This window comes from Mya arenaria, chromosome 16 (genome assembly GCF_026914265.1).
Source record: "Mya arenaria isolate MELC-2E11 chromosome 16, ASM2691426v1".
In the NCBI taxonomy this organism is placed as follows: domain Eukaryota; kingdom Metazoa; phylum Mollusca; class Bivalvia; order Myida; family Myidae; genus Mya; species Mya arenaria.
In genome coordinates, this window is record NC_069137.1 from 8,081,858 (window position 1) to 8,098,440 (window position 16,583).

The 16,583-nt window shown below is 37.0% G+C and overlaps 1 protein-coding gene across 1 annotated transcript; it reads left to right on the forward strand.

Annotated features, from left to right (window-relative positions):
* The first annotated feature begins 581 nt into the window (after positions 1–581).
* Positions 582–3,134, forward strand: LOC128222411 (trichohyalin-like). The gene is made up of 4 exons (XM_052931392.1): positions 582–723; positions 1,174–1,436; positions 1,715–2,298; positions 2,417–3,134. The coding sequence occupies exons 1-4, from the start codon at positions 582–584 to the stop codon at positions 3,132–3,134; spliced, it is 1,707 nt and encodes a 568-aa protein (XP_052787352.1).
* Positions 3,135–16,583: the final 13,449 nt, after the last annotated feature.

A 16,583-nucleotide genomic window follows, 5' to 3' on the forward strand; every position in this document is an offset into this window, starting at 1 on the left:
TTTATGGAATCAACTGCCTTCTTCATGCCTTTCCCTTTGCAAACAAATGTCGATTTTCCCATAACAATCATAGTTCTTTTCATGTTCGGTAAACACAAGTTCCGTCAATGAATAAAAGAAACATGAAATTATTAAAAACTAAACGAGTAAACTTTTCAAGAGTAGATAAAATTCAATATACTGTAACACTTGTGTATTTGTTATTGTATCATAGATTTTAAAATGATTGTGTTGTTCCCAAAGTAATACAAAATTAAAAAAAAAAGCACAAGTGGCCAAACTGTACTTCACTCAAAATATTGTTCCTATTATCAGTTTTTGTATTTTTTATAACACATACTGTTGTGAATGCAACCAAGAAATGGAATGTGTTTACCATTGGCATATTTGCTTCCCGTTGTGGCATTACTGTCCTATCTTTGTATTACCCGTTTAGCAATCAATAAAGCGGGATTCTATTATAAAAGGCTAAATCGAAATTAAAGTAAGACATGGGAGAAAACGATAGGGAAGAGTGAGCATGTGGCAAGGGGAGACAGAGAAGAGTGAATATGTGGCAAGGGAGACAGAAAAGAGTGAATATGTGGCAAGAGGAGACAGAGAAGAGTGAATATGTGGCAAGGAGAGAAGAGGAAACAGAGAAGAGTGAATATGTAGCAAGAAAAGAAGAGGAGACAATGAAGAGTGAATATGTAGCAAGAAAAGAAGAGGAGACAGGGAAGAGTAAACATGTGGCAAGACGAAAATAGGAGATAGGAAGGATTGAACATGTGGCAATGAGAGAGGAGGAGACAAGGAAGAGTGAGTATGTGGCAAGGGGAGAAGAACAGACAGGGAAGAGTGAATATGTGGCAAGGAAAGAAGAGGAGACAGGAAAGAGTGAATATGTGGCGAAAAGATAATAGGAGATACGGAGGATTGAACATGTGGCAATAAAAGGGGAAGAGACAAGGAAGAGTGTATTTGTGGCAAGGAAAGAAGAGGAGACAGGATATAATAAATATATGGCAAGGTGAAAGGAGGAGACATGGAAGAGTGAATATGTGGCAAGGAGATAGGAGGAGATAGGGAAGAGTGAATATGTGGCGAGGAGAGAAGACGATACAGAGAAGAGTGAATATGTGGCTAGGAGAGAATAGGAGACAGGTAAAGTTGAAAATGTGGCAAGAAAAGAAGAGGGGACAGGGAATACTGAATATGGGGCTAGGAGTGAAGAGGGAATAGGGAAGAATGAATATGTGGCAAGGAGAGTAGAGGACACAGGGAAGAGTGAATATGTGGCAAGGAGGGAAGAGGAGACAGGGAAGAGTGAATATGTGGTATGGAGACAACTGGAGACAGGGAAAATAATATATGTGGCAAGGAGAGAAGAGGAGACAGGGAGGAGTGAATATGTGGCAAGGAAAGAAGAGGATACAGGGAAGAGTGAATATGTGGCAAGAAGAGAATAGGAGATAGGGAGAAGTAAATATGTGGCATGTAGATAATAGGAGATAGGGAGGAGTGAATATGTGACAAGGAGAGGTTAAGTAACAGGGAAGAGTGAATATGTGGCAAGGAGAGAGGAGGAGACAGGGAAGAGTGAATATGTGGCAAGAAGAGAAAAGGGGATAGGGAGGAGTGAACATGTAGCAAGGAGAGAAGAGAAGACAGGGAAGAGTGTGTATGTGGCAAGGAAAGAAGAGTAGACAGGGAAGAATGAATATGTGGCAAGGTGAGAGGAGGAGACAGGGAAGAGTATGTGGCAAGGATAGAAGAGGAGACAGGGAAACGTGAATATGTGGCAAGGAGAGAGGACGAGACCAAGAGGTCTTTATTTGTAGCTAGGAGTGAAGAGGGGACAGGGAAGAGTGAATATGTAGCAAGGAGAGAAGCGGAGACAGGGAAGAGTGAATATGTGGCAAGGAGAAATGAGGAGACAGGGAAGCGTGAATATGTGCCAAGAAGAGAAAAGGAGACAGAAAATAGTGAATATGTGGCTAGGAGTGAAGAGGGGACAGGGAAGAGTGTATATGTGGCAAGAAGAGAAGAGGGGACAGGGAATACTGAATATGGGGCTAGGAGTGAAGAGGGGATAGGGAAGAATGAATATGTGGCTAGGAGAGCAGAGGACACAGGGAAGGGTGAATATGTGGCAAGGAGGGAAGAGGAGACAGGGAAGAGTGAATATGTGGTATGGAGGGAAGTGGAGACAGGAAAAATAAAATATGTGGCAAGGGGTGAAGGGGAGACAGGGAGGAGTGAACATCTGGCAAGGAAAGAAGAGGAGACAGGGAAGAGAAGAGTGAATATGTGGCAGTAGAGAATAGGAGATAGGGAGGAGTAAATATGTGGCAAGTACATATTAGGAGACAGGGAAGAGTGAATATGTGGCAAGGAAAATATAGGAGACAGGGAAGAGTGAATATGTGGTAAGGAGAGAGGAGGAGACAGGGAAGAGTGAATATGTTGCAAGAAGAGAAGAGGAGAAAGGGAAGAGTGAATATGTGGTAAGGAGAGAAGAGGAGACAGGGAAGAGTGAGTATGTTGCAAGAAGAGAAGAGGAGAACGGGAAGAGTGAATATGTGGTAAGAAGAGAAGAGGAGACAGGGAAACGTGAATTTGTGGCAATGAGAGACGACGAGACGAAGTGGTCTTTATATGTGGCTGGGAGTAAAGAGGGGATAGGAAAGAATGAATATGTAGCAAGGAGAGAAACGGAGACAGGGAAGAGTGAATATGTGGCAAGGAGATATGAGGAAACAGGGAAGCGTGAATATGTGCCAAGAAGAGAAAAGGAGAAAGAGAAAAGTGAATACGTGGCTAGGAGTGAAGAGGGGACAGGGAAGAGTGAATATGTGTTAAGGAGAAAAGGGGAGACAGGCAAAAGTGAATATGTGGCAAGAAGAGAAGAGGAGACAGGAAAGAGTGAATATGTGGCAAGGAGAGAAGAGGAGACAGGTGATAGTGAATATGTGGCCAGGAGAGAAGAGGAGACAGAGAGGAGTGAATATGGGGCAAGGAGAGAAGAGGAGACATGCAAGAGTAAATATGTGGCAAGAAGAGAAGAGGAGACAGTAAAGAGTGAATATGTGGCATGGAGAGTAGAGGAGACAGATGAGAGTGATTATGTGGCCAGGAGAGAAAGAATATGAGACAGAGAATAGTGAATATGTGGCAAGGAGAGAAGAGGAGACAGAGAAGAGTGAATATGTGGCAAGGAGAGAAGAGTAGACAGGCAAGAGTGAATATGTGACAAAAAGAGATGAGGTGCCAGGAAAGAGTGAATATGTGGCAAGGAGAGTAGAGGAGACAGATGAGAGTGAATATGTGGCCAGGGGAGAAAGAAGAGGAGACAGAGAAGAGTGAATATGTGGCAAGGAGAGAAGAGGAGACAGGGAAGAGTGAATATGTGGTAAGGAGAAAAGGGGAGACAGGCAAGAGTGAATATGTGGCAAGAAGAGAAGAGGAGAAAGGGAAGAGTGAATATGTGGTAAGGAGAGAAGAGGAGACAGGGAAGAGTGAATATGTTGCAAGAAGAGAAGAGGAGAACGGGAAGAGTGAATATGTGGTAAGAAGAGAAGAGGAGACAGGGAAGAGTGAATATGTGGCAAGGAGAGAAGAGGAGACAGGGAAGAGTGAATATGTGGTAAGAAGAGAAGAGGAGAAAGGCAAGAGTTAATATGTGGCAAGAAGAGAAGAGGAGAAATGGAAAAGTGAATATGTGGTTAGGAGAAAAGGTGAGACAGGCAAGAGTGAATATGTGGCAAGAAGAGAAGAGGTGACAGGGAAGAGTGAACATTTCGTAAGGAGATAATAAAGGGTAGGGATTGGGCTGACAGAAGTGGAGAGGATCCTTTACATCATCAGTCTATGAGTGTTTCTGAATGCTGAACAAACGCTTGAAAATGCTACATTTTGCGAATATCAAGTTCAGTGTCTTGGGACATACTACTGTTCGATGTCGACTTACGAAACTATGACGATTATCTTTATATCCGTGAGTCAAATGCGGTTTTTTTCAGTAGGAACGTTTGGCACTATTTAAGAGTATTGCATACATGCGTGTATTATTCTAGATTACGTTTTTGCTGTAAAGGAGCGTTTTAGGATCGAAAAACAATGTTGTACATGGTCAACCGATGTTTCCGTACCAATAGCTTAACAACAAAATACTGAGTTAATCAGTGTTTATGAACCAAAACTTAACTGCAAACGTTCACTGTCGATTGATGTGTCTGTACCAATATTGTTTGACTAAAAAACTATTTCAGTCAATGTTAATATACGAATACTTAACAGAAAATTTAAAGTGTATATCGAAGTATATGTACTAAGACCTTTTGATAAAAAATGTACTCATATATATGGGCAAAACTATTATCTCGCATGTTTATTGGAAGCGTTTAAATAATAAATGAAACCCGATAAGACGTCTTTTAGACAACAGATTCTCATTTGTTTGCGAAAAGATATATAATTATATTTTCCCCTCTTCCTTACTTATCTTCATTCAGGATTTTTCGGCTTTGTCATACGTCAAGTTTATTAACCACGGCGCATGCACTTTTTATATATGTCATGTAAAAAAGAAGATCTGACGATACCTGATTTCGATTTGCGATACTTAAATCTGTGGCCTTGCGGCCTACGGCATATAAATAACTAAACAATCTCTTTGAGGTGTATCTTTAGACAAAAGGAGGGACTACCGGGCTTGTCATTTTCATTGATTTATTTGTTATAATTTAAATCTGAACTTTAAAAAAAAGCCTGTAGTAAACATATTGTTCAAGGCGACTTTCATAAAATGTAAAACAATTACTGGGCGTCTCACATGCTCAGGAAACAAAGTTAATGTTTATGGTAATGAAACCTCAATGTTTACTAAATTGACTGCTGAAAAAAATGTTCTTTGCTTTTTTAAAGAATGAATATCGGGATTAATGTCGTTATCGGGATATGAACACTGTTGGGCTAATCAAAGTGTGGAGTTATTTAACCAGCCCAAATATCCTTCATATCCTCGATAATGACCTCAATAACGTAAGTCGTTAAAAAAATACACTAAAAGTTCATTATTGTTTTCAGGAATTGTTTAAGATATACTTCAGAGAGACCCGACCTTAACTGGAAGCAGTTTATAATATGACGTCACAATAACGCGGGAAATAATTAATCATTTTAAATCACTTTTAATCGTAAAATTGAAACGATTATAACAACAATACATTCATCATAATTATCATAAATTACCAGCGGCCTGCCGAAAGGCAGTTCATTCAAGGAATGGACGTTGAGGTGTTAATATGTTGACTTCAAACAACGAACCTGCAATTGAAGACATGGTTTGAATACATAGGAAAATAATCATGTGCAAATAGAAAAGAGGTTTCATATCAGCAATTGGCTCCCAGTTCAATTCTCAGTAGTGATAAAATAAGGTCACAGCTAAATCTCTAAACCCATCCAGGCGCTGTCAGCTACACAGCTTGAATCCGTCTTAGTGATTCCACGTAAGGTCACACTTTTAGCCCCAAAAACGTCTTAGGGCTGCGCAGAAACGTTTAAAAGCCCGCAGTATGTTGTAATAATGTTGATAATACACGCTTCAAGAGCTATGTATAGTAGTTTATACTGAAACCGCATTCTACGATATCTAAATTGGCAGCAAATAGGCTTTTAAAGAAACGTCATTTGTCGGTTATATTTGTATCAACAGGTATAGAGTTTCGTTAATTAAGAAAAAGGAGCGATAAGAGAAATATGATATGGTTTATGTATTGTTAAATATGACCCGTGGGTAAGATATTTATGACAGTCGGTAGTTTAGAGTGCAATACCTTTAGTGCGGGAGACCAAATATTTCTTATGTAGATTCGACATTAGTAATGACCTGAATACCGGAATTCAAAATGTAGTTAAATGGACCAAAATCGTTCTTCGCCGCACATGTAATAAAATATTTAGTAGCCTTGCAATCTCTCTCAACAGCCCATTTTAAGTTTTAATGCTAGTCATTTTAACCCTAAACTGCAACAATGCTTATCGGAATATATCATATTGAATATTAGCTTGTTATCGAAAATGACCACCTGAAGCAATCATTAGCGCTGTTTCCTTGAGAACAAAAAGGAAAATACGTTTTAACTTTTCTTTTAAAATATTGCTGTAGTATTTTTTTGTTTTTGATTTAAAAAAGTGATGCTTGTTGAATCCATTGCCTTTTTCAGGCCTTTCCCCTTGCAAGAAGTGTCTAATTTCCCATAACATTCGTGGTTCTTACCAAGTTCGGTAAACACAGTTTCCGTCAATGAACAAACGAACAATGAAGTTCATCAAAAGCAAACAAGGTCTTTTCAAGGGAAGATAAAATTCAGTATTATGTATGCGTAATAAATCAAAACTTGTGTATTTGTAATTAGACATTTTGGAATTATTTTGGTGTTTCCCAAAGTAGCACAAAAATCGTTAACCTTAGATTTGTCAATCAAATATGCGTTTGAAAAATGAATTACTAGGCCCTTTCATAAGGAATTTATTCCATTATAATATTGTCGAATTGTCAACCAAGCATTCGCAATTTCGTAATTTCGAGTATCTGCTTAACATGTAGCACATTTTAGATCACATGCCATCTTAGACGACGTATTGCGAACATTATGATGCTTAAGATTATAAGTATTTTACATGGCCGAGAGTGTAAGATAGGTTCATCCCGACCTGCGCGAGGGTTGGGATGAACCTATCTTACACCATTGGCAATGGTAGATGCTTTTTCTCTCACCTCAGTAAAACAAATTTAAGTAAAAATATATTTTTTGCTAGAACTATTTTGTGCGTAGTGAAAATAAATGCGTATAGATATGTGATCATTCATGGTTGTCATGGATATGCGCGCAGTGATTCACATTATGTTTATAGTCAAATCGGCCTTTAAATAGTTCTGAGGAGAGTAAAGTATTATTTCTTGAAAGGAGCGTGAACCCTTTTTTATGGAGATATTTGAAGTGCAAAATAATTAATTAGCAATCTAAATATTGCAACAAAACAACGCTTCTATGATGCTACAGACGACAATCTTCAACAAGGAAGGTAATTACAATGTGATAACCATTAAAAAGGAGTTCCATACGGGCGTTTTATCTTTGCACGTGGGCAAGATAAGAATTTCTAGCATGATTTAATTTTTGGATCTACTTATCTGAGGTGGGAGAAAAATGCATTACTTATCTTCATGTGGTTTAATGTCAAAATTTCATTAAGGGAAATCGTTTGTTCTTATTCAAAACGTATCATGTCCTTAAATGTATCTAAATATCGGCGAACAGGAAACAGTTAACATATTTACAATCAAGCTAGAACAAAATGGAGCCCAATAAAACCGTAACAAATGATCATAAGGCAACTATTTGTCGGCCTTTTGTAATGACATATTTCAAATATACAAGAAGAAATTGAGATTCAGTTTGACATATAACGTGACGCAATTAAGCGACTAGTTATTCATTGATTTAGTTTTACGGCTGTTAAATAAGAATAATACAATATAACAAACGCTATAGCTTAAAGGGAATAGACACCAGATGGTCAAACATCAGCAAATAACATAATTGTCTGAAAACAAGCCTAGAATTATGAATCAGAGCTGTACCATTTATGTGGCCGATAATACATCATTTAACATAATGAGCAATCTTGCAATATCCCCCGGCGAGGGAAAAAATCTCCGGAATTCCAACCAATCCGCTTGTCCCCTGGAACTCACTATGTCCTGTTTTTTTCTCTTAAGTTGATTTGGACACGATGATGATTTTAAAATTATTTGTATTTATCATTTTCTTGCATATATATTACAGCAATGACGAAATGTATGCAAATACTTTTTCAGATTTCTGCATTAATATTATAAACCTACCAATGTATTATGGTCAAAAAACAAATTCAATCGATGCTTATATACCTATACTTAACAGAAAGTGTAAAGAGTTTATAGATTTGTATGTACTAGGACCTTGTGGCCAAAGCATATTTATGTACTCACGTATATTGACATAGCTTTCATCTCGCATATTTATTGTTAGCGTTGAGACAATTAAAAGAACCCCGATATTGGCTAACACGTTTTGTCTACTTTTCGTAGATGATGTATGCCAGGGTCTTTTACACAACAGATTTCCATTTTCTGCGAAAATATCTATACTTATATTTTCCCCTTATTCTTACAAATCTTCATTTAGGATTTTTCGGCTTTGACACGTCAATTGTTTAATCCCGGCACATGAACTTTTTTCATGTCATGTAAAAAAGTGGATCCGACGATTCCTGATGTCGATTTGCGATACTTAAATATATAGCCTTGCGGCCTACTGTCTCTTGTTTTCCTAATGTATTCATACTCTACGGAAACCTAAAACCGCAAAGAACGTATTTTTTTTATTTAAACGTAATTGACAACATTAATGCGCGATATGATAGGACATAACAGTAAATATAGTGCGTTATTTAAATCCTAAGTACTACTCGATTGCTACAAAAGTTCTGCAATCAAATAATTAAACTTCGGCTGACGAAATCGACTGAATATGTTTAGACAGGAATTATATATTTCTGTTTCAATTCAGTTTTGTAACAATTCAAGGTGAAATTTGATCATATTGTTTATGCTTATTATTTCTGAAGATTTTGAAAGGCATTACAATCATGCATTCATCAGAACAATAAACAGCCAGGTGTGTTTTTATTTAACACTATCAGCCGAATGACAAGTAACGTATTTGTTACATTATTAATAACTAAACAATATCTTTGAGGTTGATCTTTAGACAAAAGGAGGGACTACTGGGCTTGTCATTTACATTGATTTATTGGTTATAATTTAAATCTTGTTTTTAAAAAGAAAAGCCTTGAGTAAAGATATTGTTCAAGGTGACTGTAATACAATGTAAAGCAATCACAGGGCGTCTCACATGATCAGAAACAATGTTTATGTTTATAGTTATGCAACCTCAATGTGTACTAAATTGACGTCTGGAAAAAGTATTCTTTGATTTTTAAAAGAATGAATGGCGGGATTAATGTCATTATCGGGGTTAGGCTGATCAAAGTGTGCAGTCTGACGCATTGTATAATCGATAATGACATCAGTCATCATAATTATTTTGACACTATTAGTTCATTATTTTGTTCACGAATTGTTGAAGAAGTACTTCAGAGCGATCCGACGGTAACCTGAAACAGTTTATAATATTGCGTCACAACAACGCGGGAAAGAAATAATCACTTCAAATCACAAGCATTATATTGAAAAAGTTAATGACAACAATACGCTGTACAAAATGTCTAAACGTCCACTTTATGAAATTCATTTATATGAAAACTGCTTAATGTATCGACTTGAAATTTTGAAAATTTATCCTTAAGCCTAGAACTCTATCGATTGTTATAAGGAAGATCACACCTTACGGTCGAGGTAAACCATGCGAGACGATAGGTGGGATTTCCGATTTTTTGGCACGAAAATCACAAGGATTCTGAATTTAATGCTAATTTTCGTGTCGACGCAATTCATGTTGAATTTTCAACTCGAGAAATAGAAAAAATGGCTTGAATGACCATTGAAGAGCTGACACGAGCCGTTGGGATGATTGACTCAGGTACCCAATTCGGTAGGTATAACCAATTTTGTAAATTGTCTGCCTTTTGTGATCACATATTTCAAATATACACAAAGATATTTTGATTCAGTTTGACATATAACGTGACGCAATTAAGCGACTAGTTATTCATTGATTTAGTTTTACGGCTGTTAAATAAGAATAATACAATAGAACAAACGCTTAAGCTTAAAGGGAATAGACACCAGATGGTCAAAAATCAGCAAATTACATCATTTTCTGAAAACAAGCCTAGAATCGTGAATAAGAGCTGTATCATTTATGTGGCCGACAATACATCATTTTACATAATGAGCAAACATGCCATAACCCTCGGCGAGTGAATAAAATCCCAGGAATTCCAACCAATCCCGTTGTCCCCTGGAATTCACTATGTCATAATTTGCTTTATATGATATTGGTGTATTATATACTTATGATATGGATTTACACGATGATGATTTTGAAGTTTTTATTTTATTTATTATTTTCTTGTTTATATCTTAGAGCAATGAAGCAATATAGGTAAATACTCATTCAGATTGCTGTATGCAGTATTATATTATGAATGTCGATATCGCATTTAATTTGGCTGCGTAAAAATCCCCTTGTCTAATATCAAAATCCTCTGTAATTCAGACCCAAATCCCCTGGGAAGCCTCTTAGAAATATGGCATGTATGGATGAGTGTCGATCAAAATACCGTAGCTTTTTTCAAACTTACTGGATAGACATATCCAATGGATTTCGATTTTGAAAAACAATCGCAAAACAGAGAAAAATAAATGTGTTGTAAGCAATGTAAATTGACAATCATTATCCCTCGATATTTGAATGGCAAGTTCATGTGCCAATTACAGCTCACAAGTATATACACTAAGGCATTTGTTTAAGAGATATCGACCGTGTTAAATAATTCAATAGTGTTTACCAAAATTAAAAAAAAAATGCAACGTGAAAACTATATTTTATTATACTCAAAAGTTTCTGACATAATAACTGTCTCCATAGATTGGTTTAACATATTCATTGTAATATAACATTAACAATTCAAAAGATCACGCTTTTTGAGTAGCAATTATATTCTAAACGTAGACACAGGATACAGACAACACATTAAATGTCCATGTATTTTGTAAAGATAAGATGTGTTAGGTATGCAATGGTAATAATACGGTAAATCAATTGAAATGCTTTGATTGATTGATCTCTTTTAAAGCATTGAAAACATTTCAGAGAACGGACAAAAATTAGAATCATACATGGTGTACACTGCAAATGTTGGTTTGTCAAAAAGAAATAAAATGAAACTTGAATGATTATGATGAAGTGTTGTTCCTCTCTTGCTATACAATCCTTGTGTTTGTTGTCCACGAAAGGGCTTGTGATATCGGTGTGTTTGGTTCCAGATAACATGTTCGTGTTTAGATTACTCTCCATACTCCGAACCTTTGGCATCATATCTTTGAAATCCCTAGAAGACTTCTACTTAACTCTCGTAAATTCAATTATTCAACAATTTCTTTAAAACTTGTTACACAGTTGTAATTATAATAGGGGTTTTCAACAATTGTCATGATTTGTAACTAGTCCAGCCACGTTATGCGCTTTAACAATAATGTCAGGATATTTAACTCGACGAAGACTCATTTGAAACAAGGACAATATTTTACCTGTACACTTTAACTTGCAAGCTCTTCTGATATAGTTAGTACATGCTTTTAGTTGTAAATGGAAGAAAGGGAGACAACTACAAGTTGTTTGACACGACAGTAGGAGGGGAGATATATACATTTTGCTGCACAATACAGAAGAATGAACTATCTATAGTTTGTTGAACAAAGCAGGCGGAATTCGATTACTGCAAGCTGGTACACAAACAGAAGGGGAAATTCATGGTATTTATGTTTCTCAAGGCTTGAGTAAGACTTAACTGTATGTTGTGACACAAAATGGAAGGAGGGACTAACACATGTTGTTGCACTAGGCTGGACTGGACGCTTTTACAGAATGTAACTCAAGACATAGGTAGAAATAATGTTATGTTGTTGCTCAAGGTAATTCGGGAAACAAATGCATGTAGTTGCACAAGGCTGTATGAGAAAATAACTGAATGTTACCGCGCAAGGAAATTTGAGGACAAAACTGCAATTGGGGATAAAAAACATGTTGCTGCACAAGGCAGTATAAGGAAATAACTGGGGAGTGAAATGCATGTTGTTGCTAAAGTCAAAACGCGGAAATAACTGCATGTTGCTGATCAAGGCAATAGGAGGAAATAACTTCATGTTGTTGCGCAAGGCAATAGGAGGAACTAACTGCACGTTGCTGCGATAGGCGATAGGAGCAAATAACTGCATGTTACTGTTCAAGGCAACAGAAGGAAATAACTGTTTGTTTCTGCACAATGCAACGGGAGGAAATAACTGCATGTTGCTGCAAAAGACAATTGGAGGAAGTAACTACATGTTGTTGCAAAAGGCAAAACGAAGAAATAACTGCATGTTGCTGCACAAGGCAATTAAGAAGATGAATTTATGTTGCTGCAAAAGGCAAAACGAAGAAATAATTTTACGTTGCTGCGCAAAGAAATTGGGGAAATAATTGCATGTTGTTGCAAAAGGCAATAGGAGGAATAAATTGCATGTTGCTGCGCAAGGCAATTTGAAAGACGAATTCATGTTGCTGCAAAAGGCAAAACGACAATATAACTGTATATTGCTGCGCAAAGAAATTGGGGAAATAATCGGATGTTGTTGCAAAAGGCAATATAAGGAAATAATTGCATGTTTCGCACAAGGCAATTGGGGAGATAAATTAATGTTGCTGCACAAGGCAATAGGAGGGAAACAAATCTATGTTGCTGCACAAGGCAATAGGAGGAACTAACTGCATGTTGCTGAACAAGGCAATAGGAGGAACTAACTGCATGTTGCTGCACAAGGCAATAGGAGGGAAACAAATCCATGTTGCTGAACAAGGCAATAGGAGGGAAACAAATCCATGTTGCTGAACAAGGCAATAGGAGGAACTAACTGCACGTTACTGCAAAAGGCGATTCTGCACAAACTATGCACAAGGCGGAAAGAGTAGATAATGTGGAAGTGGGACTCGAAACCAGGGCCTCAAATAGCATATGAACAGGAAATGTGTTAATTATCTTTGCTTTATATTCATTATGATTCTGTTTATGATGTAGTTGTTAGTGTCTCAGGGAAGAAAGCAGGTTGCTATGTCTTTAACACGATCATTTGATCCGGTGAACTGCTTGAAATAAACTGCTTAAAGACATTGTAGAGGTCATTCATTGTTAAATACGGGTTTGGTGTAAATACATTTGGTATAAACACGGTTTAATTGAAAAAAAAAATTCATTAGCGTTTAATATTTAAAACACGGTTTTCGTGTAGAGTATATGATTTTGGTATGTAAAGATTATTCAAGAAACAATTACAAAAAACTAGATTTTAAACGCTGTATTTGTGACGTGCATATTGCTTAAGTAGAAAGCAAATAAAATCATGTGTTAACTGGTTTTGTGAGGTACATTTGAAAAATCAGGCCTAGTGTGTGCGAGCGTTGAATATAGACTTAAAAAGCTTCATATACTTTCATCTGTGTTCGTTCATTCGTTGAATAACATGGTTAATAGACAAGGGTTAATTCTTAAATCAAAACGCAAACCCGCCGACAGAGCTCTTACCATGCATCATGTAGTTGATGGATGAAATATACAGCTATACAAAAACATACATACTAAAGGTGAACACTGTTAGAGACAATATGGTACACAACTGTTCACATTCGTATTGCAAATATGTTTAAATCGTTTTTATCACATTTTTAGTAAGGCAAAAGGTTATAAAATACGTTGTTAATAATATTTGTCTCTTAGATAGGTTTAGCTTTATTAAGATTTTGACTAAACTGAAACTTTATACGCAGATATACGTCAAATAACATGTTGGTACATTTACAGTAACGAGTTAAATTGCATGCACAAGGAGTCAAACATGTATACGTAGCTACACTTTAAAGTGTATGTACAAATCCATATATGATAAAATACATGTAAAAGTAGCTAATCATTGAAGTGCATGTCTCAGTTTTTACATGTTTAAGTACATTTTCATGTTTACAGCAGGAGAGTGTGCCGATAGAAATGACCATGCTTCATAGACATCTTCGGTTTGTCACATAACCCGGCTTGAAACAGCAGTCACTCAATAGAAAATTATTTGGGGTTGGCAAACACCGACGAGGAACAGCAGGGGAGTCAGCCGGTAGAAATGACCATGCTCCATAAAGTCTTTAGGGTTGTCATACACACCGACGAGGAACAACAGGGGATGTGCCAGTTGAAATAACCATGCTTCCTAGTGTCTTTGGGATGGCATGCACACCGACGAGGAACAGCAAGGGCGTCTGCCGGTAGATATGTCCATGCTTCGTAAGGTAATTGGGGTTGTCATGCACACCGACGAGGAACAGCAATTGAGTCCTTTGGGTTGTCATAAAAACCGACGAAGAATAGAAGGAGAGTGTGCCGATATAAATGTGCTATAAAATCCTGGGGTTTGTCGCAAATCCCGCCGAGGGAAAATAGCGGAGCTTGGCGGTAGAAATGTCAATTATTTAAGCTGACACTCGAAATAAAAGATTTAAAAGAATATGCAAATGGCCTAATGGTAATATCAAAGTATTTGTCAATGTGATATATTGAGCGAGTCGGTCGTGACGGCGGTCTTGTATTCGTCACCAGTTTTCACACTTGAGGTCACTAAGGACTGACCCACAGTGCATACTGAAATGATGATGGTCAATTCTGCATGTATAACCCAGTCAATACAATTTGACAAGAACATGAGTAGTGTTTATTGAATTGTCATGGTTCGACCAAAATGGTTATCCTCTATTTTTGAGGAATAAAACCTTTTAAAAGGAAATCCATTCCGAATTGTTATTCATTGAACATCATGATGTGACTTAAGTAACATTTTTAGTTTTGCTTTCGTTTCAATGTGTCTTTATATATCATGCATATGATAGTTAGACATACAATGTAATGAATGTTGCAATGTTGAAAAATAATAAGGATAATAGAATAGAGTTTTCCATATACCACAAAGTACCCTTTGTAATGTTCATAACGCCCGCGTTGATATTGAGAGAATATATTCATATTGGAAAAGAATACATTTTTGACCCAAAACGACCCGCGTCGGTTTTCTTTATTTTAACTCGTATTGCCTCTCTTTGATTACTACAAGTAAGTGATAAGAGAAATGTGATATAGTACATGCATTGTTAAATGCGACCTGTGGGTTAGATAGTTATGATACGCCGTAGTTTATAGTTCAACACCTTTTACCTTGGGAGACTCGATACTTCTTTGTTAATGCGATATTAGTAATAAAATTAATACATGTTAAAGTCAATTTAACCGGATAACAACCGCAATTCAAAAATGCATTTAAACGCATCACAATAGCTCTTACGTTTTAATTTGTACGTGTTATTGGTTTTATATGACTTTAACCCCATCAATGCCTTTTACATTATATAACTTCGGATATATACTTTGGGGCTAGTTGTAAGAAAATGATCCGTTACAATCAACAAAGTTGTTTTTAGTGAAAAAAAAAGAGAAATGTGTCTAAAAAGTACATGTACAAGTAGCTTAACATTGAAATACATGCACACGTAGCTAAACGTTGAAGTGCATAAACACATAGGCACACGTCGAACAACATTTACACGTAGCTAAACTTTGAAGTACATAAACACATAGCCATACGTCGAAGAACATTTACACGTAGCTAAACGTTGGGGTACATGTACACGTAGCTAAACGTTGAGGTACATGTACACGTAGCTAAACGTTAAGGCACATGCTCACGTAGCTAGACGTTGAAATGCATGGACACGTTGAAGTACATATACACGTAGCCATACGTTCAAGTACATACACACGTAGCCATACGTTGAAGTACATGTAGAAGTAGCCATACGTTGAAGTACATATACACGTAGCCATACGTTGAAGTACATACACACGTAGCCATACGTTGAAGTACATGTAGAAGTAGTTAAACGTTGAAGTACATGTACAAGTAGCTATGCGTTGATGTTCATGTACAACTAGCTAAACGTTGAAGTACATATATACGTAGCCATACGTTGAAGTACATACACACGTAGCCATACGTTGAAGTACATGTAGAAGTAGATAAACGTTCAAGTACATGTACAACTAGCTAAACGTTCAAGTACATATAGACGTAGCAATACATTTACAAGAAGCTTAACGTTGTAGTATATGCACACGAAGCTAAACGTTGAGAGTCATGTACACGTAGCTATTCGTTGAATTGCAAGTACACGTAGCTAAACGTTGAAGTCCATGTACACGTAACTACACCTGGATGTTCATGTTCACGTAGCTACATGTTTAAATCCATGTACACGTAGCTTCACGTTGAATATTTCATATACACTTCGATACATTTTACGGTTCATGTTCACGTCGATACACGTTGAAGTACATGTACACGTCGATACAAGTTGAAGTGCATGTACACGTCGATACACGTTGAAGTCCATGTACACGTCGATACACGTTGAAGTACATCTACACGTCGATACACGTTGAAGTACATGTACACGTCCATACACGTTAAAGTACTTGTACACGTCGATACACGTTGAAGTACATGTACACGTCGATACACGTTGAAGTACATGTACACGTCGATACACGTTAAAGTACATGTACACGTCGATACACGTTAAAGTTCTTGTACACGTCGATACACGTTTAAGTCCATGTACACGTCGATACACGTCGATGTCCATGTACACGTCGATACACGTTGAAGTACATGTACACGCCGATACACGTTGAAGTACATGTTCACGTCGATACACGTTAAAGTTCATGTACACGTC

Excerpts from the sequence above, each read along its gene's own strand:
- LOC128222411 (XM_052931392.1), top strand. The coding sequence starts at position 582 with ATGTGGCAAGAGGAGACAGAGAAGAGTGAATATGTGGCAAGGAGAGAA. Across the intron at positions 724-1,173 it reads AGAAGAGGAGACAGGGAAGA|AAGAGGGGACAGGGAATACT; the intron begins GTAAACATGTGG and ends TGGCAAGAAAAG. Across the intron at positions 2,299-2,416 it reads AGAAGAGTGAATATGTGGCA|GAGAGAGGAGGAGACAGGGA; the intron begins GTAGAGAATAGG and ends ATATGTGGTAAG.